The sequence below is a fragment of the Dendronephthya gigantea genome, unplaced genomic scaffold, assembly GCF_004324835.1.
Source record: "Dendronephthya gigantea isolate DGI-Jeju-01 unplaced genomic scaffold, DenGig_1.0 000006F, whole genome shotgun sequence".
Lineage (NCBI taxonomy): Eukaryota > Metazoa > Cnidaria > Anthozoa > Malacalcyonacea > Nephtheidae > Dendronephthya > Dendronephthya gigantea.
The window spans coordinates 3,304,478-3,330,341 of NW_021163016.1; the positions used below are offsets into that span (position 1 = coordinate 3,304,478).

At 39.0% G+C, this 25,864-nt stretch overlaps 9 protein-coding genes across 13 annotated transcripts; 5 read left to right on the plus strand and 4 right to left on the minus strand.

Moving 5' to 3' along the window:
* Positions 1-99: 99 nt before the first annotated feature.
* On the plus strand, positions 100-16,421 carry LOC114516778. Of its 3 annotated transcripts, none has more exons than XR_003686315.1 (8): positions 100-1,105; positions 1,203-1,256; positions 1,389-1,653; positions 1,920-2,092; positions 2,198-2,402; positions 2,777-2,884; positions 15,804-15,914; positions 16,334-16,421. XR_003686315.1 is itself a non-coding variant. In XM_028536355.1 (7 exons), exons 1-6 carry the CDS (start codon positions 282-284, stop codon positions 2,873-2,875), a joined length of 1,620 nt encoding a protein of 539 aa, XP_028392156.1. In that variant the 5' UTR covers positions 100-281; the 3' UTR covers positions 2,876-2,884; positions 12,347-12,728. The 3 variants fall into 3 exon arrangements, 1 of the variants encoding a protein (XP_028392156.1); XR_003686314.1 differs by lacking the exon at positions 16,334-16,421 and adding an exon at positions 14,920-15,054 and having other exon boundaries at positions 15,804-15,887; XM_028536355.1 differs by lacking the exons at positions 15,804-15,914; positions 16,334-16,421 and adding an exon at positions 12,347-12,728.
* On the plus strand, positions 4,553-5,846 carry LOC114516622 (tripartite motif-containing protein 45-like). The gene is made up of 2 exons (XM_028536148.1): positions 4,553-4,687; positions 4,758-5,846. The coding sequence occupies exons 1-2, from the start codon at positions 4,553-4,555 to the stop codon at positions 5,844-5,846; spliced, it is 1,224 nt and encodes a 407-aa protein (XP_028391949.1).
* Positions 5,848-7,151, plus strand: LOC114516784 (E3 ubiquitin-protein ligase TRIM71-like). Its single transcript, XM_028536362.1, has one exon. The coding sequence runs from the start codon at positions 5,897-5,899 to the stop codon at positions 6,878-6,880; it is 984 nt and encodes a 327-aa protein (XP_028392163.1). The 5' UTR covers positions 5,848-5,896; the 3' UTR covers positions 6,881-7,151.
* LOC114516777 (tripartite motif-containing protein 45-like) lies at positions 7,193-9,987 on the minus strand. Its single transcript, XM_028536354.1, has one exon. It carries the CDS (start codon positions 9,501-9,503, stop codon positions 7,296-7,298), a length of 2,208 nt encoding a protein of 735 aa, XP_028392155.1. The 5' UTR covers positions 9,504-9,987; the 3' UTR covers positions 7,193-7,295.
* On the plus strand, positions 10,006-11,540 carry LOC114516785 (protein FAM92A-like). The gene has a single exon (XM_028536363.1). It carries the CDS (start codon positions 10,496-10,498, stop codon positions 11,333-11,335), a length of 840 nt encoding a protein of 279 aa, XP_028392164.1. The 5' UTR covers positions 10,006-10,495; the 3' UTR covers positions 11,336-11,540.
* On the minus strand, positions 11,722-15,812 carry LOC114516779 (phosphoethanolamine N-methyltransferase 1-like). Of its 2 annotated transcripts, none has more exons than XM_028536357.1 (11): positions 15,610-15,812; positions 14,784-14,979; positions 14,546-14,704; positions 13,972-14,263; positions 13,660-13,842; positions 13,479-13,568; positions 13,160-13,249; positions 12,728-12,850; positions 12,295-12,429; positions 12,061-12,177; positions 11,722-11,974 (listed from the first exon to the last, which is right to left on the minus strand). In XM_028536357.1, the coding sequence occupies exons 2-11, from the start codon at positions 14,963-14,965 to the stop codon at positions 11,858-11,860; spliced, it is 1,488 nt and encodes a 495-aa protein (XP_028392158.1). In that variant the 5' UTR covers positions 14,966-14,979; positions 15,610-15,812; the 3' UTR covers positions 11,722-11,857. The 2 variants fall into 2 exon arrangements, with proteins under 2 accessions (XP_028392158.1, XP_028392157.1); XM_028536356.1 differs by having other exon boundaries at positions 14,784-14,993.
* LOC114516783 (glucose-fructose oxidoreductase domain-containing protein 1-like) lies at positions 16,218-17,875 on the minus strand. The gene is made up of 2 exons (XM_028536361.1): positions 16,649-17,875; positions 16,218-16,464 (listed from the first exon to the last, which is right to left on the minus strand). Exons 1-2 carry the CDS (start codon positions 17,694-17,696, stop codon positions 16,358-16,360), a joined length of 1,155 nt encoding a protein of 384 aa, XP_028392162.1. The 5' UTR covers positions 17,697-17,875; the 3' UTR covers positions 16,218-16,357.
* Positions 17,799-21,524, plus strand: LOC114516780 (phosphatidylinositol glycan anchor biosynthesis class U protein-like). 2 transcript variants are annotated; one of them, XM_028536358.1, is made up of 12 exons: positions 17,799-17,972; positions 18,258-18,322; positions 18,409-18,483; positions 18,801-18,863; positions 18,951-19,054; positions 19,222-19,322; positions 19,447-19,559; positions 19,681-19,832; positions 20,007-20,150; positions 20,237-20,361; positions 20,453-20,595; positions 20,942-21,524. In XM_028536358.1, the coding sequence occupies exons 1-12, from the start codon at positions 17,837-17,839 to the stop codon at positions 21,053-21,055; spliced, it is 1,335 nt and encodes a 444-aa protein (XP_028392159.1). In that variant the 5' UTR covers positions 17,799-17,836; the 3' UTR covers positions 21,056-21,524. The 2 variants fall into 2 exon arrangements, with proteins under 2 accessions (XP_028392159.1, XP_028392160.1); XM_028536359.1 differs by having other exon boundaries at positions 19,447-19,544; positions 20,942-21,523.
* A 2,511-nt stretch (positions 21,525-24,035) lies between these two features.
* LOC114516657 (selenocysteine lyase-like) lies at positions 24,036-25,829 on the minus strand (the record flags this gene model as incomplete). The annotated part of the gene is made up of 4 exons (XM_028536190.1): positions 24,036-24,548; positions 24,726-24,904; positions 24,987-25,170; positions 25,290-25,829. Coding segments are annotated over 4 exons (1,281 nt in total), but the record flags the coding sequence as incomplete, so codon positions are not given.
* Between the last annotated feature and the right edge of the window lie 35 nt (positions 25,830-25,864).

The following is a 25,864-nucleotide window of genomic DNA, read 5'->3' on the forward strand; positions in this document are numbered from 1 at the left end:
AAATTATAAAAAACGTTTAAAGAACCATCAGAAATGAATTTAAAAGGATCTTTTTAAGCGAGGTATGTTGTTAAAAGTCCAGAAATGGGCACCCACAACCTCCCCCCCCCGCCGTGAACTCGACCGCGCGTTTTTCCTTTGCGTAAAAAGACTGAGGACGATTGATTGAAGTTTGAACTTTGAAGTAAATTTAAAGTTATTTTGAAAAATTTTACTTTTAAAAAAGTACTTCTTTATTGTTCTTTTCAATCTTATGTTTACTGGTTTACTATTTGCTGCTAATGTGCAAAGAATTTCAATGTTTGATGATGCTGCGTTTGCGTTTAATCCATCGAAAGATTTTATGCGAAAAGATCTTGACCCGTGCTTGCTGTATTGAGTATTTGTACACTTGCATTCATCAGCACAAACCAGGACACGATAAGAAAGTTCATCATATTGAATCTCCTGCACAACTGTCTGCTCTGAAATACGTCCATGATGTACATCCTGCCATCAAGGTCCCACGGTTACTACGAAAAGCCAAAGACAAGGAGCAGATAGCACGATATTGTTTGGTGAAGAGACTTTGTTTTGAGGGAAACTTTGAACAAGCTATCGCAAATGTGGAATATTGGCTCCAGTATGAGGATGTCACACCAAGCATTATTTTGATACTAAATGGCTTGTTGTACTCGCTATTTGAACGGGGAAATTTGAAAGATATAGTCAGTTTGAATGAAACCATAGATAAGCTTGATGTTGCTGGGGATAGAGCCACATATACCGTACTTATTGATAGTTATGGTAAAATGAACGACTTTGAAAAAGTTGAAAAACTCTTGGCACTTGTAAGCGACCATGATATAGTGCCTCATTACAGGTCATTTATTGTAGCTGCAGATTTGGCACTTGGTAAAATGCTGTTTTCAAAAGCTGTTGAATATTTCCTAAAGATCGAGGGCACCCATAAAGAAAATCATGATCACTTTTGTGCAGCATTTCTTTCAAAACTCATTGCAAACAAGCAAGTTGATGCCATTGAAAGTGTTTTTCAAGATTTCAAGACACAAAGAACAGCAATTGGTGAACAGACAATGTTAGTTATTGAGAAATATTTTCACAGGTAAATATCATATCTGCTGTATATAGTGACTGGTAAAAAAAGAGGGCTGGTTTGGTAGGTGTTCTCTCTAAATGATATTATTCTCTAAATTTCTTAGTGGATTATTACCTGGGAACAACTGGAAGATAAGCACAACATCTGTCTCAGCCAGGTGAGGTCACAATATCCTACCAATATATGGTTAATGAATGACATAGAGAAGCTGTACAAAGCTGCCATTTAACTGAAATGCATTTCAAAGAATACAAGAATACATTTTTGTATATTTGATCATTTTCTGTAGTGGAATTTGTCAAAATTGCCAAAGGGAATTGGAAAGGCGAGCATTTGGAAAACCGGAAGAAGATCTGAGTGAATACTTCAAGCAATTGATAAACAATGAACTGAAAACTGATAGTTCAGAAGAAAATGCAAGTGAAAGGGCAATATCAAGCAAAGATAGGCTACAAGGATTGTTCAGATTATTGGAGCAGAAAGGAGAGTTCAATGTTGTTGTTGATGGACTAAATGTTGCAATGCATCCAAAGCATGGTCTTGACTTTGAACCGGTATGTTGCTAAATGATTTTGAAAAGCAAACTGTATGCTGGATAGCTGTATTGATACATTTCTCCCTTGGGACCCTTTGGTTGTAGCATTCATATATATTTGTAAAGAAATGGTTGGTGAAAAGAATCCATTTATGCATACAGAATAAATGAAATTGTTATATGTCACTGTTATAATTAAAACTTTATGATTTGCCAAGACAAAAACAGAATGATTTTCCCATACAGCATTTAGTTAAATTTCATCCATTTTTGATTGTTTGACAGCTGCTTAGATTGGTGGAAAATTATACGTCCCAAGGCCAGAAAGTGCTGGTAATTGCAGCAAACGAATTGATTAATCCAAAAAGATCTAAAACAGTTTCGAGAAGAGAACATCAAAAAGCATTGGCATATCTTAGAAGCATCTCATCAGTTCACTTTGTCAAACATAATAAAAGGTGATATGATTGGTTTGCTTGCAAGCATATCTGAAATTATAAGCTTCTGAGGACTGGAGGAGGCTGTAAAAATGATTAACTCTGAGTATGTTTCTTCACATGCAGCGGTATCGATGATCTTTTTCTCATCATTGCTACGCTTCAGTTGTGTCGTAAGGATTGTACGGTGAAGCTGGTTAGTAACGACCAATTTCTGGATCATTTTGTCAACATGAAACCACAAACATCATCTTATTTCAAGCGCTGGCTTTCCGATCATCAGGTCACTGTTCATTGGTATGATCGCAACAAAATGAAATTGCTTTCTGAGGTAGGTACTCATGAGCATGCTTTTCCAGACACAAACTATGACAGCTTATTGAAGAATACTACCTACACTGGACCACCACGTTTGAGATATCTTTCTCAGGTAGTTCAGACACAAACCATGACAACTTATTGTAGAATAATACTACCTACACTGGGCCACCATGTTTGAGATATCTTTCTCAGGTAGTTCAGACACAAACCATGACAGCTTATGTAGAATACTACCTACACTGGACCACCACGTTTGAGATATCTTTCTCAGGTAGTTCAGACACAAACCACGACAGCTTATTGTAGAATACTACCTACACTAGACGGTCTAGACCACCACGTTTGAGATATCTTTTTAACTGATTTCGTATTGTTTCTTAACAGTCAGTAAGTGAATTTGCAAGGACAATACAAAGAACTGAATGTTCCTGGCATTTTCCTTCCGTGGACGAAACAAATTGGATGTGTGTCGAAAAAATTTAACGTCAAAAGGTAGGAAAGAGTTTTATTACAAAATGATTTTGAGGATGAGATTTTTGACGCGACATTCTTCATGGATGTGATTCAGGGAATTTCAGATAAAGGCAGGTATTTGTGACTATTCTCTCGTTCACATCAATGAAAAAAGGATAATTGCGCCAAAAATATCAACAAAAATTACAATTGTAAACGAGCTTTTAAATTTCACTTCACCCTGACGTATCCATCGCTAATATTTTTTAAAAAGTACGTTGGATTTATTCAATGTTCATATTTCACATCGTGCGTGACCACACAGTTGATCTTTAATCCATTTATTTCATACTCCTAATTCTTAGGAATGTGTTAAATCTCCTCTCGAACTAAAAGGAAATAAGGTCATTACGTTCCATATTTCCTATTTTGAGAGGTTAAATTTGACGACATAGGCGACTAAATCGTATCTTGAACTCTTCACACCTTCAAATCATTTTTATAAGTTAAGTCAATAAGTAAGTGGGATTACTAACAACAACATCAAAGTGTTTTGTTTCTGCTCTAAGAAACAGCGATTGAAATTGTAAAAATCTCCTCGATTCATTCTCTAGAACAGAATTTATTCATCTTAAACCCGCGCGCTTTCCTCGGATAGACGAAATGTTCAAGTTTTGTTTTCCAAACAAATTGTTTATGTGTGGAATGCTGTCGTATAACAACAGTTTGTGTATTTATAAAATCTCAATCCTAACTATTTCAATTGGTAGTTTACACATAAAATACATAACGAAATTCATGTAGCATACGTCTGCTATGAAACTGTCTGTCAATCACCAATGTCAGGCGCTAAATATTCTTCGTTTTTTGAGCGTTTTTTGAGCCGCAGTAAAACGAACCTCGACCTTAAGGCATTAAACATATATCTTTAAAACTAAAATCGTAAAACTTTACCAAACATGTCCTCACAAGACAGGTATATTACTATATTATCCTGACATTTTTTGTGTCTAGACAATTAAAACTTATAATCCCTGTCAGGTTGCTTAAACACAAACTACGACAGTTTAAATTCTTTTCAAATAGATTGAAATCCTATAACCACGCAAAATAGACTCTTGTTTGCGCTAGGATACATTTATGCGAACGATCATAGCATCCGTGGCAAATTAAGTTGTAGAATATTGAACCTTTTTTACAAAACCCAGCTGTATTTCTGCCCACCTATCGTCGGACACTGTAGGCTTTCGCCAGCGCGTGAAAATCAGGAAATATAAAATTAAGAAGGATCGAAGACTTCCTGACCTGCAGCGTTTATTATCACATGATAAGAATTGTGAAAATTGATCCATTCGATGCAAGCCTGTCAAAGCGGTGAGTGGTAAATTGAATCACAATTAATATTTGGTATCGCTCGACTACAGGTCGGCTTGTTCACAGAGCTGAAATCAGAAAAGATGTTATCGTGAAGGGTTTGTATTTCATTCAGACTGAAAATTATTTTGTTCTCGACAAGCAGCGATTCAAAAACACAAAAGGGATTCTTGCAAGGGGATAAAGACAAGCCTTTGCTAAAAACGAGAGCTCTGAGAGTCCTCTGACCTTTACTAATTTTGGAGGGAAGAACAGAGTGATGTACAAAGGTTTGTTTACATAGTCGTTTTTCGGAACTTGGGCATTCTTGGTAAGGAACAACGAGGGAAACAAATGAGCAAAGATCTGGCAGCAAAGACTGCAAAATCAAGTCATCATTCCGAGCCCGGCTGTGGAGCAAGACGTCTGAGTGCAGCAGGTGATTGTGATGAGAATAATAATCCAATCACCGGCGATCTTATCTGCGAGGTTTGTCAAGCAAAATACAAGAATCCAAAACTACTTCCTTGTCTGCACACATTTTGTGAAAGATGTTTAGAGACGTTATGTCGAATGTATTGATGATAAGCATTATCTAAAATGCCCCTTGTGTAGCACTCTCAAGAAGATCAAGTTGAGATATGGTGATAATGGTGCATGCCTTGAGGGGCTCTCCTCTGATTTCGTCGCGCTCAACGCGTTGGAGACATGCGGGCTTAATGTTAATGATTTACACGAGGAAGGACTCTACTGTAGCCGGTGTCCGACGCGCGCTCAAAGTCGCTGTTCAGAATGCGCGCTGTTCTTGTGCGTCAATTGCCAACGGGCGCATAAAGGGAGCAATGATACTCGGGATCACAATGTCTGCTCATTAGCTTTGCTTCGGGTTAACTCAAACGAACCTGTCCACACAGGGGATTACTGCAGGAACCATGTCGGCGAAAAGTTGACTCATTTTTGCATGACTTGCGATCATGCCATTTGCAACGATTGCACTTTTCTGGATCATTCAATCGACACGCATTCCGTCACGGAACTTTCCGAGATTACTCCGACGCAACGGCGACAACTGGCGGAGCTTCTATCAGGTGTCCGACAGAGAGTGCCCTTTCTGAAACGAACGTTACTCGAAATCGATTCTGTGTTACAGTCTCTCCCCGATCACGCTGACGCTGTGGCCAGAGAAATTGCTAGAAATACAGAAAACTTTATTCAAACTCTCAGACAAAGGCAAGAGGAACTTCTGGATGAACTGACAAAATTATGCTCACACAAAGCGAAGGCTTTGCACGATCAGAAATCAAAAATTCAATCCGAACTGGTCATTCTCGAAGGCAACTGCAAGGCGAGTGAGAGGATTCTCAGAAGCGGTAGCAATTCCGAGATTGCCACGGTCAACAACTTGGTCTATCAACGATTACAGTTTCTCAGAAATATGAAGCTTGATATTGAGCCTGATGAGAATGCTGAGTTTGGGTACGATCCCGGTTCCGAGAAATTGAGTAGTGAAATCTTAGAATGTGGGAGGGTATTTCTCGTAAATGCATCTTCTCCAATGAGAGTGATTGGTGATGGTTTACAGGATGCAGCTGTTGGAAAATTTCCCTCCTTTACTCTAGCCAAGTCTGGATGCTACTTTGGATATTGAATACCCCGGATTCGGTGCTCCTTGAATGTGACGTCACGCGAGATGGAAACATGAGCAACGTTGTGTACAATCCCAAGGTTCCAGGCGAGCACGAAATATCGGTAACAGTCCGAGGGGAACATTTACCCGATAGCCCTACCTGCGTTAATGTGAAGAAAGGTCATGTCGATTATAATGAAAAAGTGACCCGATGTCTCACGTTCGCCCACCGGGGAAAAGCCCCGGGATGTCTTGTCCAACCACGTGACGTGGCCGTAAGGAATAATGGTGATATATTAGTGGCTGACACATTGAACCATCGCGTGCAAATATTCAATTCAAAAGGAAAGTTCGTCGCATGTTTTGGAGGGGGCAAAGGTCGTGGCCTCGGGCAACTATCATTCCCGTCAGGCATTGCTATATCGCCTCACTGTCACGTGATTGTGAGTGACCATGGTAACCATCGCGTGCAAATATTTTCTTCCAATGGCGTGTTCTTGAGGTCATTCGGTGGTCACGGGGACACTAAGGGATTGATGGATCATCCAACAGGGATAGCGGTTGATGAAGAGGGTCACATTGTCGTAGTCGATCAGTACAACCACAGAGTGCAGATGTTTGACCAAAACGGTGTCTTTATACGTCAATTTGGTTGTTATGGTAACAAAGATGGCCAACTAGATCGCCCTATGTATGTTGCAATCACTCCAGATGGCGACATCGTCGTCACAGACTCGGGAAATCATCGGGTCCAGGTTTTCGACGTCGACGGCCGTCACCGGGAGACCTTTGGACAACGAGGTACAAAGGATGGTGAATTTTACAATCCTACTGGTATCACCATCGATGCCTCCGGTTACGTCGTCGTTTCTGACCAAACGGCTGGGATTCAAATTTTCAAACCGGATCTTGAGTTTGCGATGAAACTAGTACCGCGGTCAGTGGACAAACTGGAGAGTCCTATGGGACTTGACTACACTCCTGAAGGCCAGATAGTTGCTGTTGATAAAGGACGCAGCAATGTAAAAATTTTCTACCCCGAAAAGTTAAAATAACGAAGTTTGAACATTTCTTTAAAATATGGGGGGATCTTTGACCCTTCGTGTTGTCTCAGGCCCAAAATTTCATTATTATGAACTTTAATCATAAAGTTATAGTTTTTAAAACTAGTCTAATATATGAAAAAACCGTAAAAATACTTTTCATCAATATAACCTGTTACGAATGATATCTTGCGAATGGATTTTTTTAAATATTTTTCTAGTTTTAGTTAGTCTTTAGTCGTTAGAATTATGATGAACTTAATTTATCATTAAATAATATGTTTTCTGGTCGTTTTTAGTCAGTCTCTCTCACATCTATCACTAAATGTTCGTTGTGATAGAACATAGATAAAAAATTTTAGTTCAATTGTCGGAGTGGAGCTAACAACGAGACCAAACCGTAAGCACATGGATATGTTTCTTATAATCAAATATCATGATTTGGTTTCAATTTTTTGTCCTTAAGTTCAACAAAACCAGGCGTAACTTGCCAACGTATGCAACTCAACACTCGCCTCGCCAGAAAAAGCTCTTCTGCTCCCATGCCGGAGAACTTGCCGTAGAAATTCAACACTTTCTTTCCGTGTTTTATGTTTTTCCCACCAAGATTTACGTACAAGTTGTGTTCCCCATGCGTCAATGGGCAATAAAATATCGTGTATGTCCCATTTTTATGATCCAGGATCTGCGCGGACACGATGCTCTTGTCGGGCGATTCCAGCTGAATCTCGACCTCTCTCGGCCGTCCTCGTCGGTTCTTCGTGAGTATACAGAGACTCGGTAGATAGGACTGCGAGTGCGCTCCGGAGGGTACCGAACCTCCCCGAATTGTCCAAGCTTGGGTTGCCTCGAATTCCTGCGATTGTTCAGGTGGATGAGAAGGCGGAGATTGTGGTGAGGATTGTTTTAGGATCGAGTGGGTTCTTGGGGACACCAAAATGGCTTGGTTAGGGTCATTTGGGGATACTGTTGCGGGTTCATTAAGCAGACTTTCAGGGCGTGGAGGTAGCGGTGGGGACTTACTTGGCTCGACAGGTATCGTGTTCTGTGATTTTCCTGACTTGGGTTTATTTGGCATGGCGTAAACATGTTCTTCTTCGCGCTTCTGTGTTTGTGGCTGTTCAGATTTTGAAACAGAATCTGCGCGTCTTCGTGGCTCAGGATCATTTTGTTGCTGCTGCTGTTGTTGTTGTTGTTGTTGTTCTGAGTCATTCTTAGCTTGTGTTTGTTGTGGTGTTTGGGTGCCATCACTCTGATCCTCGTCATGTTCCTTCGAAGGGGACTTCTCCTCCGGTTTCTTCTCCTCCGGTTTCTTATCCTCCATCTCGTCACCGCCAAAACTCAACCTTCTTATCAATGCACGAGGATTAACCAGAGTTTGTAACCAGCTCTGACGACGCTCAATCATTGGCTTCTTCTCTTCCACTTCCTCTGCTTTCTGCTTCTCCTTGCTGTTTCCACTCTTACCATCTTTCTCGTCTCTCTTCTCTTTTTCTTCCTTCTTTGCCTTCTGTTCCTTTGACAAAACTCTTCCGTATATCTTCAACTGGTCCAGCACAGGTTTCTCCTCGACACTGTACTCGATCTCATCCTCGGCGATCCCCGGCACCGCCTCGTCTTCTTTCCCGCTCAAATACCGCAGCCTTGCACACGTCATCTCGTTCAAGTGCAACACCATGCCTTCGTCACCATTCCTCCCTAACTCCTCGGCGAAATCACAGCTGTCCAGAACCTGAGCGAGATCATTCTCAAGCGCCAACTCCCTGCCCTCCAGATCATCGCTCTTCTGGTCGTGAATGCGACGTAACATTTTGTACAAATCTTTCTCCCGTCTTTTCACCGCCATTAAAATACGCGCTGACGTCGCCTGTATCTCTTTAATAACCTCATCAACCTTAGTTTCCAGTTTCTCCTTGGACGCGTGGACTCCTTTGAGCTTGCGTTGTAAAATTGGTATCCTTGCTCGAGTCGCAACCAGCAATGTATTGAGCTTCGGTTTAGTTTCCTCGACGGCTTCTTTTAACGAAACTAACAAGTGTTCATCGTGTTCGTTCAGTAAACAAGACCTACAAACAGGTTTTTTGCATCGTTTGCAGTACATTTTCACTGCTTCTTGCACGTGAGTGGCGCAGGTCGGGGTTTTGACCATCGAGTCAGCGCCGAGGTTTTTAATCGCGACGATTCGGTGATTTTTCGTGAACCGGACGCGTTTGTGCGCTTCGACGCAGTTTCCACACAAGAAATCGCTGCATTCAAAACAGCGCGAGGTGGCTGAAACACCCTCTTCACAGCTGTTGCAAAGCTTCGAACCTAAACCTCGTTTGAGATCGATGGCTTCCAGGAGATTGCTGATCATGAAATTACTCTGAAGTTTATTCACGTCGGACATATCAGTGGAGTTCATTTCCGCTGGACACACTGGGCAATATAATACGCCGTTGTGCGTTTCTAAACTTTCTTCCAAACAGGCTTTACAGAAGGTATGCAGGCACGAAAGAATCTTTGGATCCTCGTAACGTTTCTTACATATCTTGCATTGTATCTCGTCTGGGACTTCGCTGCTCTTCGTGGAACGAGTCTGACCTGGTTTATTTTTTCCTGATTTTGACATTCGTTGAATCTTTGCCGAAGCCATATTTCCTCGGCAAGAATTTCCGCGGTCGATTTTCGCCTCAAACACAAAACAATATCTTCAAGATTCACCCTGACAATTCTCTTTCAAAATGAGCCGTTTTCTTCGGTTATACAATACTACATTCCATTGTTATCAATTTCAAGTTTTCAGCAGGAGTTTTGTGCTTCAATTTAAAGTGCTCTCATTCTTTCAAGTTTCACCTCTATCGCGTGGTTAGCCAGCTAAATTTAGCTGATTTTGTTTATAGACGCTTTTGCTACCTCGATATGACGCTGCAATAAATATAAAACGCCGAATTCGCTGTTCTCTGAAGTTAAGCTATCATAATTGGAGAAAAACATACAGAAAAGTAGACAATATGAACAAGTATATCTGGATATATATATTTTACTGCAATTATCGTAATGAGTTAGTAATTGGGAATTACGATGTGGGCACAATTTAGGTTTCGTGAATAGCCACCTGTTTTAAACTTGACTCACAAGTTTAAGAGTATATTTACATACGACCTAAAGGGGATGACAGGTAGCGTACTCTTGCCAACTCCCGAAATAAGGCGGCAACGTTCTCGGAGGCTAGTGATCGTTGAAGGGCACTGCGTGGCGACTCCGGCAGGATGGATTCGTGAAGACCTGGAATGCTTTTTTAGCGAAGTTCCACCATTTTGAAATGATTTTAAAAAAGCAGAAGTGCCCAATCGGATCATTTGATAGCACAAAAGCTTTCAACATCTCAAATTTCGTTTAAACACTCGGGGCTATAAACACAATCAAACTGGAATAATTGTACTTTTCTACAATCTTTTTCCAATAGCTGTGCTGCGTGCCATTTATTCGTACGAATATACTTGTCGTACTTAAATCTGCATATTCAAATTTATAGCTATTACATATTCATCAACGCCTTGTCTTCGAACGTTTTTGAAATATAAAACTGTTGTTGCGAGACCGGGGGAGATTTGAAACACTAGAGAAAGTATTCTACCCAACAACATGGCGGCAGCTGGCAGTGCTAGTTTACGACGTACAAACACAAGCGTTTCTTTGCCAGACCTCAGCACAACGATCAAGGCGAATGAACATGAAAGAAAAGTGGCTGACAAAAGCATAAACTCGGTGGAGACTCATTTCGACGAGCTGTCGGCAAAGCTTCATTTGTACGCTGTTCGTTTGGGGAAACTTCGCAACGCTGGGGATGAATTTCACAAAGCCGTCGCAACGTACGCTGAAGAGGAGTCGAGCGGTCTCAAACAAGCATTGCATACATTCGCCGAGTGCTTTGCCGCGATACAGGATCTCAGACATCAACAAGTTCAACAAATCGCCGACAAAAATGTACAAGCATTTAGTATTTACAAAACAAAATGTCGACAAGCGAAGGACGACGTGAAGTCGAATCTCGGAGCCTTGGATAACGAGGTGAAGAAATACAAGTCGTTAGAACGTCTGAAGACGCGATCCGCCTCAAATCCGGGCCGAGTTGCAAAAGCCCAGACTGAGTTCCAAAAAGCCTCAGACGAAGCTGGCCGTAGCTCGAGGATACTTCATGAACAAATGGAGGAATTTGAACGAGCGAAAATCCGAGAAATCAAACAGATTTTCCGAGATTTTATTCACAATGAGATATATTTCTTCGCGAAAGGTTTGGAGCTCTACACGAGGGCCTACGATGGATTGGTTTCGCTCAACGATGAGAATGATATTGAAGAGTTTCGAGCGTCAATGTCATGGCGACCACAGGGGCATTCCACCCCCGGAGTGTCACGTCATCGTTCTGAACCAGTGCTCAATAGACATATAGAAGAAGAGCAAGACTTCAATGACTCCGTGTGAGACTCACGGGAGGAGACGGGAACATTTTCAACGCAGGTTTTCACAGTGTCCTTACAGGAGTCTATACTGACTTATAAATAAAATCACTAGACTAGAATAAATAATTCTTCAGGGAACCCAGTCTAAAAAATGTATTTCTTGAGAAATGGAGTTCCACGAGGTTGAAGATTCATAAAGTTACTCTCTTATTCATTGTGTTTTATACTATTATAATACACTATTATATATATAAAGATATAAAACGCTAAAAGATTCACAAAAACACTGTCTTGTTCATTGTGTTTTATAATACTATTATATATTAAATTTCATAAAAATATATGATCATACATACTTACACTTTATTAATTAAGTAAGACTATATATTATTTCATTGTTTTTCCGTTTGGAAATGATTTAAAAAACTATAATGAATCGTGCTTATCTTCAAAGGTAGTTGAATCTTTTTGTAAACCAATGATAAGGAATGTCAATTCATCTAAAAACATCGGAAGATGTTCGTGTGATTCTAAAATCTTAGATTTATCGTATCGGTTTTATTCCAAGGAATTCCCCGCATTTAAGATCTCCTTCGCTACATCGCAGTAACTTGTCTGTCCAACCGTTCACGATCGTGTAGTAATCCTCCAGTGAAAACTCCTGAAAAAAATCGTAAAGAAATTTAAAACCAAGAAGCTTTATTTGTAATCAGAGCACAGAAAGTATATAACAAAAGCTGGGGGAACCTGAAGAAATTCATCTTTATTTTCCTGGAACGCATGTAATTCATTCTCCAATACTTCTACGAAGTGTTCCGTTGTGTCATTCGCTTCAACATTTTCAAAGCCAGCTTCTTTAAAATACTATAGAACGCAGCAATGGTATATTTAATAAAAACAAAATCTATACATATTTATATTGGCTAACTTGATCAATTGTGAACTATTCTTTCACTTCTCAAACTCTCTGCAGCTACAAACCTTTCCCAAAGTTTCTACATCAACCAAATGATATTGTCTTTCACTGACGTAGGACTGGAACCTTGCTGAAGTTGGATTTTTTCCACTGGAGCAGTAGTTAGTGATAAGCAGTCTACCGCCTGGCTTCAACCAATTCTACGAGAGATTTCAACAAAACGAAATGAATTGAAGATCCAAGATTTGAAAGCATGAACACCTTTCACATAGATTGCCTGACCGTTACACTCGCAAGAGTCAAGAGAAATCGTGGGGCGTTTGACAGAGAAAAGTTTTGAATCTTTCAGACAAATCAGTTGCAAACAAAGGGGTAAAAAAGAGGTTGGCTGAACCTTTAATTTCCAAGCCAATTTAGTTGGAAACTGCATGAAGTTTGGTCAATCCAGGGTTTTGTAAACCTCAGACTCAATATTGCTTTCTTTCGTTAGTAACTTACATAACATGATTTGATCAAAGCATTTTGATCAGCGATATGCAAAAACACCTCTTTACTGTATATCACGTCAAACGAGCTAGGCTTGTAGTTCCGATGAGTTACGTCTCCGATCTCAAAATGGACCTTCAACAAAAAAAAGTATTCGTGGTTGTCATGCGAACCCCGTGTTCTGATAATCTGGTTTGTTAAATTCCTGTCAGCTTTAGTTGCAATATAAAAGTCTGTCACACTATTTTGCTGGTCCAATTCACTTCTGATGGATGTTTTATAGTCGGTTGTCTTGTAATGTGTGTGGGCAGCAAATCATCTTAAGTCAACGCAGTACCGCTTTATCAATAACTGACTTCATTCCATACGTCAAAAGTGAATTGGATCCAACAAAATTGGATCGTGTGAACAGAGCTTAAGTTTTCAGAAGCAGCTGCAAATTACCTGTTCATTTTTCTCGTTATTTGCTCTTTCCATTGCCAAGTTGATTTGGTTTGAAGACACGTCGATTCCGGTCACAAAAACGCCATATATCTACGTGACATATTAGCTGGTTAATGCGCTGCAGATCCTACCTTTTCTTTGTAAATTAACCGGCCATTGGACAGAAAAAACAGCGAAGGGAGGTGTGTGTGTTATAACAAGATAGGTTGAATAAATAAATAGTCTGGATGGCAACTAGACTCAGTCAAACTATAAAGTAATTGTAAGTGAAGTAATTGTTATTGTAATCTAGTTGTGGGTTGGTTCTGATTTACTTTACCTTGGCCATATAAAATGCTGTTGTTCCCATTCCGCTACCAATGTCCAACACATGATCCTTTGATTTAAGATTAAGTTTCTTGCAAAGTGCCTGAATTAATGGTGAATGATAACTGATCAGAATGGTTTGGCAAAATAAAATAGGGAAGATAAAATAGTTACCTGGGGTGTATATATTTTACCTCGACAAGTTGCTGTCCTCCTGAACTGACAAAGCCTTTGCCGTAAATCTTTTCATATCGTTTAATACCATGAGTTGTGTACTGATTTTTATCCAGGAAAGTTTGAAGTTGTGTGTATCTTTCGCCCTCATCCCGAGTGCTCTTTTGCCACAACCAACAGTATTGATTCTTGTTGTTCTTATGCTGTTCAGAAGAATTGTTGGATGGAGTAAAATTCTAGCTATTGATGCAGACTTTACAATACAGCATCTTACAACATGCATGGGGTGTAATAATCAATATCTTTTTCAGTTTAGCAGGCTATATACTTACTGCAATGTAGGCTTCAACTGATTTCCCAAAGATTGGGTTTAGGACATAAAACTTTCCGGCATTTAATTCATCCTCCTCCTGGACAGCCTCGCACAGTTCCACATATTGCATTGGTGTTCGATATTCTGTTGGATTCTCTCCACGTTTTTTGTTGCCAGATTGATGGTAGCATGACTCACGAAAGAAGAGATGACCATCGACCTTCAGCCATGATAACATTTTCTTCGCTAAAACTTGGATCTCTTCGTCCGAGAGATACATAAGAAGCCAGTTGGAGAAAATCACATCCACACTGGAAATGATTAAAGTTTAGGTTTGTCTGTACATATAAACTCAAAAACTTTATTTGATTCCTGCAATACGGTATGAAGTTTTCCGACCTGGGCTTTATATAAAACGTGTTCTCTTAATTTGCTATTCAGTCAAGTTGATCTCAAGATTAATACTGCTGGTTTATCAAGTGAGAACAGGTGTTTTTCTTCCATTAGCAGGTAAAATCTTTTAGACTAAGATGGAATGTGATATTAACTATCAATTGTGCTGTTAATGGAAAGACATTGAGAATCAGAAATACCTTTGTTTTGGTATTTTTAGTTTAAGTACATCAGCACATTCAAATGAAGTGTTGGCGTACTTTTCACCATTTGTTTCTTTGTTCTTTGTGATAAACGCCTCCATAAAATCGACAGCGTGAACATGCTTTGCTTTCCTGGCAAGATCACCTGTGAATCTCCTAAATTGCAGATTGAAATATAAATTAACCTCTTTTGATAGAGAGAATTTATCGAATTCACAATATCATATCAACACACCCAATTCCTGCTCCTAATTCCAACACATTCATTCCTTTGAGGTTGGGAAGAAGACTCAAAACTTCAGGATGTTCATGTTGTGTTATTTTACTTGCATCTTCATCCAGCATCATTTCCTCAATGCTCTGTTTTTTAGAATGTTCAGTCCAATAGGATGACATCACCTGTCTGGTTTCTTCCATGTTCTTGGTGGGTTCTGAGGATGGATAGCTTACAGATAAAAATATATATAAAGTCAGGAGCTTATTGGTGTCCTACGTGCAGCACTTAGGTATGATTGAGACTCTAGTTTATCTCACAGCAAGCCAAACTGAATGGAATATCAAACACAGCTAGGCTGTTTACAAATATTTTAAAATTAGTTTAAGTTAAGTCAAGGTCGCTCAAAAAAATAGATCACATGATTACGTTGTTTTAAAAAGTTCAATACCAATAACCAATCTAGCTTTCCTACACTTTAGCTGTTAATATTTCATACAAGAGTGTTCATTTTGGAATATTGGTCTCATCATTTTTAATATAGTTTTGATTTTACAAAAAAATCAAGGTTAATTTATCTCCAAATATATCGCGTAAATATACTTAATTTAATATTTAACAATAATTGTTTTTACTTTTTACTCTACAGTAAAGAAAACTACTCCTTTTGCTTTTTTCTGGTTCGAAAATCATAGTCAAATTATTTTGGTTATTGATTTTTGAAACTGATGCGTTCCACAAAATCTTTTTGTGAGAAACATCACGCAGTATTATATTATAATCATCTGGGTTCACGAAGCGTATAAAACCACATCTGCATCCAATAAATTATTTTTATCATCCTTACCAAAGTTATTATTTTAATCATTCACCAAAAATCTATTTTAATTCCATTACAATCTTGCAAGACGAATGGCAACAATGTAGCACTACATGTTCCAAAAGTACAGGGTAATATAGGTCGATATTCCACTGTTTATTATGTACTAATGTACTATATCACTCCACGTATTTTTACTGCCTTGTTATTTTCCTACGTAGTTTGGACACGTGACGGTGAGAGAAAACCCCGCAGCCCGGAAATAGCTTGGTTCTGCTTGGTTGTTGTTGCACGTTCTTTTTATTAGAAGGCACATTTCATGGAAATTTATGGTACGAACACAACGGGCATAAAGCTTTTTCTTTTGATCGATGTAGAAATTTGAAAAAAGGCATTAAGTGAATTGTGTAATGTTTGCTAATTGCTATTACCTCACATTATTTTGCAACATCTGAAACATGTTCACGTGGATAGCACGTGGCAGTTCAAAATCCACAAAAAAATTGATTTGAAACACAAAATAGTATATCAAATTCCCAATGGAATTTTCCAAGTGTTTTGTAACAGATCAGTGCATTAAATATTGGATGGATAGTACGTACACCTCATGTTACATTCACATTAGTGAAGACATGCAATAAAGATTTCAAAAAATAGCTACTATAATAATGTATTGAAAAGATAACAGATTACTCCATAATTCACATTTAATCTTATGCAACTTTTTAATATGGTTTCAATTTTTATCTAGATAATTTGTTGTAAAGAAAGTTTGTTAAAATGGTTGCTGTTTTTCAATCTGTTGTTCCAACTGCACCCTGACCCAGCCTTGTGTGTTATTTGATTCAATGATTGCATCCAATACTGCTCTCACGTAAAAACCTGGAAAAAAATGTTATATGTGCATTAAAAGTAAGTCAGTGTCATCAGACAAAGACTTCATCCAGTCTTCCTAGTTCAGTCCCTGGCTGTAACAAAAAAAGATTGTGTTCAGGCAAACTAAAGAGCGATATCCTGTACTGGACAATGCACACATGCACACATGGTTTCAGTTCAAGAATATTACCATCATCAAACTTTGATGCACTTGATACAACGTCCAAATTTGAACTTTTGTGATCTTCTTGGTTTAGGAAAGATCTCTTAATGGCCTGAAGCCACTTCTCAAATGCCAAGACATAAATATCTGGAGGCAACTTCTTAACATTTGTCACTGAGGGGACGCGACCGCGTTCCTTGTACAACAACTTTTCCTCACTCGAATGGTCAAGGCTAACACCATACAGATCACCATTGCGAACGACCAGACGGCCTTTGGTACCAACGACCATTACTTCTTGTTTAAATTTGCCAGGTATGTGAGTGTTTAATGAAACATTTGCAAAGCAGCCATCGTTCATTTTCATTTGAAAGCAGGTAAAGTCATCGCTTGTAATATGACGAAAACCAGAAATGTGTTCTGTATGTCGGTTAAACGTCTTTAGCACACCGTGGACCTCTGTAGCCCTCTGAGCAGTCAGGAACTGGCACAGATCTATAAAATGACTGCCAATCAGGTTAAGTACTCCACCGCCCATGACCTTGTCACAAAGCCAGTTATACTTTGGCCCCAGTAGGGACTCCATCTCCACACGGCAATCATATATTGTTAGGTCGCCACAGAAACCATTTGAGATCATCTCTCGCATTTTAATAAAAGCGGGAAGGTATCGTAGCTGATATGCCATTAGTGAAAGTAGTTTAGGGTAATACTGCGATGCTTCAACCATACGTTGCGCATCCATTTTATCCAAACCTGCAGGTGCTTCACACATGACATTTTTACCAATGGAAAACGCTTTAACCGTCACATCTGCTCTCAAATGAGGCGGGCAAAACACGCAGACTAGATCGACCTCATTTCGTAAAAGAAGCTCGTCTATTTTAGTCGTATAAAAAGGAATGTCCAAGCTCTCTGCCATGTCTTTAACTTTCACTGCATTGTTTCCCCACGCAGCGGCAATATTAAACCCAACAGAACGAAGCAAGGGTACTATAAAACGCGATGCATAGCCTGTGCCAATAATCCCGATCGAAGGCAAGCTACTGTGCGCTGAATCGCGTCTTAAAGCCATTGGAAAAGCTCAAAACAAAGCAAGATTTCGGGATTTTCGGACCTTTCTTTCTTCTGCAGTTGTTGTGTTTCCACAGGTAAATTTGCTACTTCCTTGGGGTATGTTCCTCGTATAGCCAGGGACCCCGCCAATGTTCAAAGATGGCAATATCTCTTGATTTTGTATTTGTTCTGTTTTCTGCTTTAGTTTTGCGATGTTTGTTGTTTGTATTTGATATTCACAACTGGATTTACACCAGGATACAGTTCACTACTCCGATTACGTCTTGGAAAAGAGGTTAGTCTGCCCTGTTGGGCAATATGAAAGTGTGTATAAATGGTTAGCCAGTCAGATCTAAAAGTGGGAGTACCTCAAGCTAACTGTATTCAATAACCTACAAACCAGATTTAAATTTTTTGATTATTGGTTGGTGAAACATTCCAAGCGAAACTGATGTTTTTGCAGACCAATCACATTGTCGTATGGAAGTGAGGCTTTAATTAAATTCAAGTAGTAACAAAGTCTGGAAATTGCTGGTGTTGATTAACTTGATTTGTTGATTCACTACCAATTTTATTTTAGTGTTGGAAGGATTATCACTTCTGGACTATGGCATTTCCCCGTATTCTGGTGACACAGTTCATGAGGTGGGAAAATACAGCATTTTTTAAATGTCACAGTTAGGTATAGATGGAAGAATTCATACTTACTAGTATCATACTTTTTATTTTAGTCCCCTCTTGTACTTGCCTTTTTTCACATGTTTCCAAGTGAAGGAAGTAACATCAGGATACCAGCAATATTTGTAGTAAGTTCATCTTTATCGTTTACATCCATAGCAAGTGTCTGGGTCCCAAGACAAATTAGTACAGGCACCTTGTTTAGTCCAAGTCTTCTCATCCTTGTTAATACAGGGCCATGGGGTCTTTTACTCTTGCTCCTAAACTCTCTGGAGTCTGGGCCCTTTCCCATTGCCCTAACCCTCTCTCTTTATTATTCTTTAAATGTCATTGTGTGTAGATTGTCACAGAATTGCATGCCATTGAATCATTTCTATAAAGAAGAGAAAAGAGTTGGTAATTTTGTCATAATAGTTTGATGGAAAATCTTTTTCTCCTTATATAGATATGTGATCTGCTTACAGGAATTGTTTTGTATAAGTCAGCGCAGGCTCATTGTAAAATATTGGTATTGCATCTTTTTTCAAATGTATATGTTCAGCTATCAATTCGGCAAGCATGTTGATTGATCATGATGTACATTTTGTCATTACAGTTGTCTCGTCAACAATGTGATATGAAAAATTATGCAGATAAAGTTGACCCTATTTTATTGAAACCAGACAATCTGGAGAACATACCAGTTCTTGTTTTTGCAAGGTTTACTGTGTATTAATGTGTATAAAAATGAATTTGACTTTCTTGTTAGTTGTAAACTCTGTTTTCACCCCTTCTCTTCCATCTTAATCTTAGTGAGCTACTGGGTGTAGTGAACAATAACTCAGTACCAGTCAGTTCACATCATTTTCCTCAACATTTTCTTCCAGTTATTTATTAAATCCATTTACTCTGGCAACTTGTGTTGCTCAATCAACTGGCTTGATCACAAATCTTTCTGTAAGCCTTGGACTGTATTGCTCACTAGTAGGTATGCATCCATATTTTTAATTTTTAAAAGTTCTAAAAAATTTCCTGCAAAACGCGTAAACTGCATGCCGTGAGACGGTAAAATATTCATTTGATAAAATGGGTACGTTATTCTTCCATCTTAGGGTCAACGTCTTTGTCAATGTTTTTTATTGCATTTGCTGCCCATAAATCTCTTTATCCTGTGATGTTGGTCATACCACTTGCATTGATACTTACTCAGGTAAAACGTATTCAGGTAATTTAACAGCAGCATTTGAGTCGATAGAAGTCTCCCCTTGTACTTAATCACGTCAAACTCTCATACCAACTCTCTCTCGCTCGCTAACTCTCAACAACTATCATCCTCGTTTGACCAGGACATGAGAGTTTCTGATGTTTCTTGCAAGTCAAAGACGCGCTCTGTCATCTCAACAATTCTTTGGTTCGTGTTTTGGAGTGGCCTCCTTCTTTGTCTTTCCCGAGCCATGTTTGGATCATGGCAGTTTCTGGACGCGACTTATGGATTCACGTAAGTTTTTCAAACACTTTTCTAGCATTTTATCATCAGTTTTTGGTCTGCATATCATGGGCTTTGCCTTTGGGAAAAGTAGATTTTTATTGACCTGTTAAACGCTCGTTAAAACTACACAAATACCTATCTTAAACGATACCAGAATAATGAAATAATCTGTTTCTTTGCCAGCCTAAGAGTTCCTGAACTCACACCAAACATGGGCTTATTCTGGTACCTATTCCTGGAAATGTTTGATCATTTCAGAGAATTTTTCATATTGGTTTTCCAGCTCAATGCTTTTTTCTATATCATCCCCCTCTTCTCGCTGCTCAGGTAAGAGTCAAATTCATTTCCACACAAAGACAAGCATGCATAGACATGTTGAAATTGTTATTTTCATATATGTGGTATTTTCTTAGAAATGACCCAGTGTTTTTGTTCTACACCTTATCATCCGTGATCGCTATTTTCAAGTCTTATCCAGCATTTGGGGATTTTTCCATTCCGTTTGCCCTGCTCATATCCTGGAGCCATCTTTATCCATGTGAGTCCAAGTGGTCCTCGATGTTCCTTCCCTTCATCGCTTAAAAGAGATTCACTGATCTAAAATGTACCTACTTTGATCTGATATATAGATATGAGGAATGTCTTCTTTGTGTCTTGCATGTTTCTGATATCATCAACGCTGGCGCCATTATTTTGGTATCTTTGGATCTACGCTGGTAGCGCCAACGCGAACTTCTTTTACGCGGCGACGCTGGCGTATTCCACAGCACAGGTGAGCAAGCTTCAGTCACCGCCGATGACAGTCATGATAAATGTCTGTATTTCACACAGATTTTCAACTAAAATAACTTCGAATAACTAATTCAGAAAATCTCCGTGTGACCTTTTCCTGGTTGCCTGAGGTTCTGCTATCTTTCACACTACAGTTTTCCCGCTCGTATTTTAACAAGAACCAGAGGTTTCCCACTCAGAAGCTGAGAAATTTCCCAGGACAGATAGGAAATCGAGCATTCGTATTCATTTCCCCATTGTTACACTTCAAAAGTAACTATGAATTTCGTTTTCACTTATTTTATTCCTCAAACTAAGATTGTCGTTTCGTTTTTATCACGTGATAGATATTCCTTCTTGGTGACGTCATATTTGCGTTTCTTCGGCGAAATTTTGATCTCAAAAACGGAATCTCGCGAACGATTACTGAGGGTGAACGTATGACAGTTATGTTGAAGTAGATATATGGCACCTGGTATAGCAATTCACCATCACGGGGTAGAAACTTGTCTAAGTTGGCTTGGAATTTGAAATAGCTTAGAAGTTATTCAAAAAGGACTAAGCTCTACCTTCAGCTCAGGTTTGCTGTAGTAGAATGGGGAAACTGAACAAAATAGCTTCATAAATATCGCACCAAAAGTATAAATTAATTTTCCCGAATTTAAGTCTGTTATTTCTTTGTACAAAGTGATGTTTGTTGATCTAAAAACTCACAACATGGGTTGCAGTTTACACATCACATGCTATAAATTTCATAAATATTTGTTTTGCATTCGTGAGGTTTCCTAAAAAGTAAACTCGCATGAGGTAAATGAGTAACCTCCCAAAGTCATTATATTTCTTTAAAATAGCTGGAGTTCTTCATTAAAGCTATCGTTTTATTTAACAACAGTTGTCTTCCTCTTTCTTTTGTACTCATTGTTTACTGTCAACAAATTAAAATGTCCTAATGTATTGCCAAGTTGTACGAGTTCATTAGCAAAGCTTGAGACCTGCTGTGATTTTCAATTTTCATCTAATTGTTACAAAACCCTAAATTAACATTTAAATTGAAACTTTTGACAATGTTACTATTGCTGGTGAAAGGATTGAATGATGTTAATGATTTTTCTCGCAAATGTTTCATAGCAAATAACTTTTACATGCACGCAACCGTAGGTATATGAATACTGTTTCTCTTAGGCACCCGAGTGCTGAACATGCCTAACAGTTTGTACTGCATGCTGTTTGTTTTAGTATTACTGACGTGGTTTCGTTTCCCATTCCTGCTGCTGTAACATTGAACTGATATTGAGCATGCAACCAGCCTAAAAAAAGTTGATCAGTTCATGTTTCCTTGCCATATCAATCGATATGTTATCTTAGGTCCTTGCTGGACCTCTTAGTAAAACAGTTTAGAAGTGATAGAGCTGATTAGAACCAGCATGAAAACATGTTTAGATATCCCCATGTTGCAACACTCTAACACTATAACCCATCACAGCTGTCCTCGTTAACAAATATTTGAAGACCTTGTGGTGCAGTATATCCACGTAAACATGAAACTGCTTGGTTTAGTTTTGGCAACTATCAAAGACAGATGCTTCTTGTTCACACTCTCAGGCAAACATTTAAGCGTAAGGAAACTATTCAAAAGAAATGCATCAATTTTAGTTTAAAAAAAGGTGAATGGCCTCATTTGCTTTCTAGAAAATGCACGTAAACATCAAAGACAATGCTAGAGAAAACTCAATGTTTTTCTGCTCCGTTTTTCACACCAGTTAAGGAAAATAAAAGCAGTGAGCTAGCTCGTTCATGCTGTTTTAACTAGCCGTGATCTGTACACTTGCTTAGCGGTGGGCTTTCCTCCGTTTTACCAATTTAGGGCGTATTGTACCCAAATAAATACATTTTTTTACTTCCCCAGCGGTAGAACGCTTTGCACTAACATTTTATAAAGTCTTCAAAAAGTTGAGCGTACCAATTTCGTGTGTGTTCGGGATTTAGTGGCGATACGTTGAAGGATTTTGCTGAAGTTGTACATGGTTCTTTACGGAATTCATTGGAGATTGGTAGTGTTAAAGAAACATTATCCTTGTCTTTGCTTATTTGCTACAGAGTTTACAAAGTAAGTCGCTTTTACGCGAGTTTTTTTTTGCTTTTGAAGCACATTCCTTACCGCTATTCAACGAAATATCCATCTAACAAATACTGGTTAAACTAAACTGCGTTACTGAAACTGCCATTTCAAAGAGCGAAGCTAATTAGTACATTAATCACAATTTGTATCAATTACAGAACTTGAAGTAACATTTGTGGCGTGCGAATTTTCAATATTGCTGATGATAAAAGGGGAATCTAAGTGCAACAGCTATTGAAAGGGAAACTAGCGATGTTTAACCGTTTGAAACACCTACGCTTTTCAAAACACAAATTCCTTGTGAGCGTCCGTAGCAGAATGCAGAGCAGCCTCGCTTCCAGCAGTGTTGTAGGAGAGAGCAAAGAGTTTCCTGATGGAGTCAAAGTCGAAGTCCTAAACCCGCATAAGCACGATATCCGCCAAGTTCGCAAGCTCCTTGTTGAGGCGTTTGTATTAAATCAAGAGCCAATCATTTACACCCTGTGTGAGCGCGCATATCCAGATCTACCCATTGGCAAAAATCTAGCAAAAATTGAGAAGAAATTCGAAGATTTTTTCTCCGATCAATTTGTGAACAACAAGATCAGGCAAAGGTTGAGCATCGTTGCAATTGAAAAGAAAACTAACCGCTATATCAGCTCTGCTTTTGTGGAGCAATACAACGGTAAGGCGTACAGCACGGAGCAACGTTTGCTTCAAGATCCATTCTGGATGTGCGGTTTACGATTGATGGATGATCTCCACAAGAAAGCATGTCCGTTTCTAACCCAATACGACTCGAGGAAGATCGCGTTCATGTCACACGCTGCTACCCACCCTGAGTATACCAGCTCTGGTCTTATGGAAACTATAAAGGATCGTATCGTCTTTCCCGAACTGGTAAGACGTGGCTTCGACATGATTTACGGCGTGGTAACCACAAAACGTAATGCAACCTTTATCGAGAAGAGGTTTGAATACATTCCTATTGCTGAGATCAAGTACGCTGATTATGAAGTTGATGGGGAACACGTATTTTCACATCTTGCTGAGAAACGTGTCTCAGTCAAAGCAATGGTAAAATTTTTGTAAAAAGACAGGAAAACTCGCAGGATACAGTTTTGTTGGAATTTCGTATATATTATATCATAACTTGTTGTTTACAGTACTTAGTGGTATTTGTAGTGCTAGTGTATATGTATAATATCTTAAAAATAATGTAGATATTTCATTTTGAAAACATGTGAACAATGTGAAATAAGTTGAATAAATACATGACTTCGTCGCTTTATTCGTTGTGAACTCGTGCAGAAATTGTTTTGAAGAAGAAAGTCGAAGGAATGTTTTTGGAACTAGAATTTTTATTTTAAAGCATCTACTGCTATGTCTTCTGGATGTATTTGAACATGAGGTGAGCCCAATTATAGATTGTATTTATATGTGTTGAGAATATCTATGGAAATGATTGTAGAACTACTTTAAACTTTGTTCACGTCCATGGTAGTTTGCTGGATTGAGTTCACAGCTTGTTCCAGGTCGCTCAAGACAATATCAATATCATCCAAGCTTGTTTCTCGGCCAACACTAACACGCAATGCATTGCCCGCGATCTCTTTGTCGATCCCCATTGCGAGAAGTATCCGAGATGGTGAAAACTGCTGATCAGCGTGACAGGCAGCGCCCAAACTCACTTGAGTTCTCTTGAGCCGTGACAAGATGCAAAAACCTTGGAGACCTGGTCCGAGGATTGAAAAATTGCAAGTGTTTGGGATTCGTTCGCTTGAGTTGAACTTTCCGTTGAAGTGAATCTTGTCAGGAAATATTTTGACAAGTCGTGTCTCTAAATAGTCGCGAACCTAAATATGAAAAAAATGGTCGAGAATTAAAATGTTCATCTGATAAACTGATCTTAGGATAGGCTGGACTAGCGACCAAATAGGAACACATTTTGCCGTGTTTAATCGTGTTTTCTGATCGCTAAGAGTTAATTAATCACGGCCTGATGGATCACTCCTAAATCCTAATCGGATTACCTTTCTCATGTGGGCAGAATATGTGTTGAGATTATCCACAACAAGTTTTGCCGCTTCACCCAGTCCAGCGATCATTCCAGTGTTCTCAGTACCAGGCCGAAAACCTCGCTCTTGACCACCACCGAATAACATCGGATAGAGCGGGGTTTCTTTTGAAGGTGACCTCACAAACAATGCTCCTAGGTGGGTAGAACGGAGAAAGAAATCGATTTCTTGCAATAGATTATACAAAAATGGGGAAATCGAATTACCTCTACTAACCTATTCTAGGGGCATAAAATTTATGGCCAACTATGGTTAGATAATCAACTCCCAGCTCTGAAACGTCGACTTTGATTTTTCCAATGGCTTGGGCGGCGTCTGTGTGAATGAATATCTTGCAATAGTTGTTTCTATCTCTATCAACTTGCAACTTTCTTATCCTTGAGACAATTTCGTTGATTGGCTAGGATGAGAATGAATATACATTGTTTTTCTACACTGCAAAACTAAACGTTAATATCAGGTTATTGGAAACGAAGGAACAAAATTAACTTGTAACCAAGCAACTGATGACGTGCCCACCTGTATGACACCTGATTCATTATTTGCCATCATTATTGACACAAGACATGTATTCGGTCTAATTTCGTCGATAATCCTATCAACATCCACCATGCCTGATGAAGGCGTAACTCCGACGACGCTTTTTTCACAATAACCTTCCTTAACTAAATTATCAATTGCCAATGAGACTGAATCGTGCTCAATGTTTGAGGTTATAATATGTGGAAGCGATTTCGTGGCTTCGTTTACATGATAGCATGTTTTGAAATGTTTTACAAGCGACCAAAATACGATATTATTTGCTTCTGTTCCTCCGGAGGTGAAGATAATGTCCTCTACTCGGGCACCAATCATGTCACCAACTCGACTCCTTGCTAGTTTTATCACATCCTTCGCTTTCTTCCCAGCGACGTGAGAGCTGCTTGGATTGCCCCAAGCGTCACGTAACGTCTCGTTAATAATTTGCAGTACAGAAGGAGCAAGTGGAGTCGTTGCATTGTAGTCTAAATATACTGTTTTGCTCGTGTTTTCTTCCTTTAGGTCCGCCATTTTGAAAGGCGGAATTTTTAATCAATCAATCAACAATGGCGGAC

Coding starts and splice junctions, on each gene's coding strand:
- LOC114516778 (XM_028536355.1), top strand. CDS start 282: ATGTGCAAAGAATTTCAATGTTTGATGATGCTGCGTTTGCGTTTAATC. Junction 1,654..1,919: donor ATGGTCTTGACTTTGAACCG/GTATGTTGCTAA, acceptor ATTGTTTGACAG/CTGCTTAGATTGGTGGAAAA. Junction 2,093..2,197: donor TTTGTCAAACATAATAAAAG/GTGATATGATTG, acceptor CTTCACATGCAG/CGGTATCGATGATCTTTTTC.
- LOC114516622 (XM_028536148.1), top strand. CDS start 4,553: ATGAGCAAAGATCTGGCAGCAAAGACTGCAAAATCAAGTCATCATTCC. Junction 4,688..4,757: donor CCGGCGATCTTATCTGCGAG/GTTTGTCAAGCA, acceptor AAAGATGTTTAG/AGACGTTATGTCGAATGTAT.
- LOC114516784 (XM_028536362.1), top strand. CDS start 5,897: ATGAGCAACGTTGTGTACAATCCCAAGGTTCCAGGCGAGCACGAAATA.
- LOC114516777 (XM_028536354.1), bottom strand. CDS start 9,503: ATGGCTTCGGCAAAGATTCAACGAATGTCAAAATCAGGAAAAAATAAA.
- LOC114516785 (XM_028536363.1), top strand. CDS start 10,496: ATGGCGGCAGCTGGCAGTGCTAGTTTACGACGTACAAACACAAGCGTT.
- LOC114516779 (XM_028536357.1), bottom strand. CDS start 14,965: ATGGAAGAAACCAGACAGGTGATGTCATCCTATTGGACTGAACATTCT. Junction 12,178..12,294: donor ATGTAGAAACTTTGGGAAAG/GTTTGTAGCTGC, acceptor TGCGTTCTATAG/TATTTTAAAGAAGCTGGCTT. Junction 11,975..12,060: donor ATAAAGATGAATTTCTTCAG/GTTCCCCCAGCT, acceptor GATTTTTTTCAG/GAGTTTTCACTGGAGGATTA.
- LOC114516783 (XM_028536361.1), bottom strand. CDS start 17,696: ATGGCTTTAAGACGCGATTCAGCGCACAGTAGCTTGCCTTCGATCGGG. Junction 16,465..16,648: donor TGCATCAAAGTTTGATGATG/GTAATATTCTTG, acceptor ATTTTTTTCCAG/GTTTTTACGTGAGAGCAGTA.
- LOC114516780 (XM_028536358.1), top strand. CDS start 17,837: ATGGCAATATCTCTTGATTTTGTATTTGTTCTGTTTTCTGCTTTAGTT. Junction 19,833..20,006: donor GACGCGACTTATGGATTCAC/GTAAGTTTTTCA, acceptor TTTCTTTGCCAG/CCTAAGAGTTCCTGAACTCA. Junction 20,362..20,452: donor CTGGAGCCATCTTTATCCAT/GTGAGTCCAAGT, acceptor TCTGATATATAG/ATATGAGGAATGTCTTCTTT.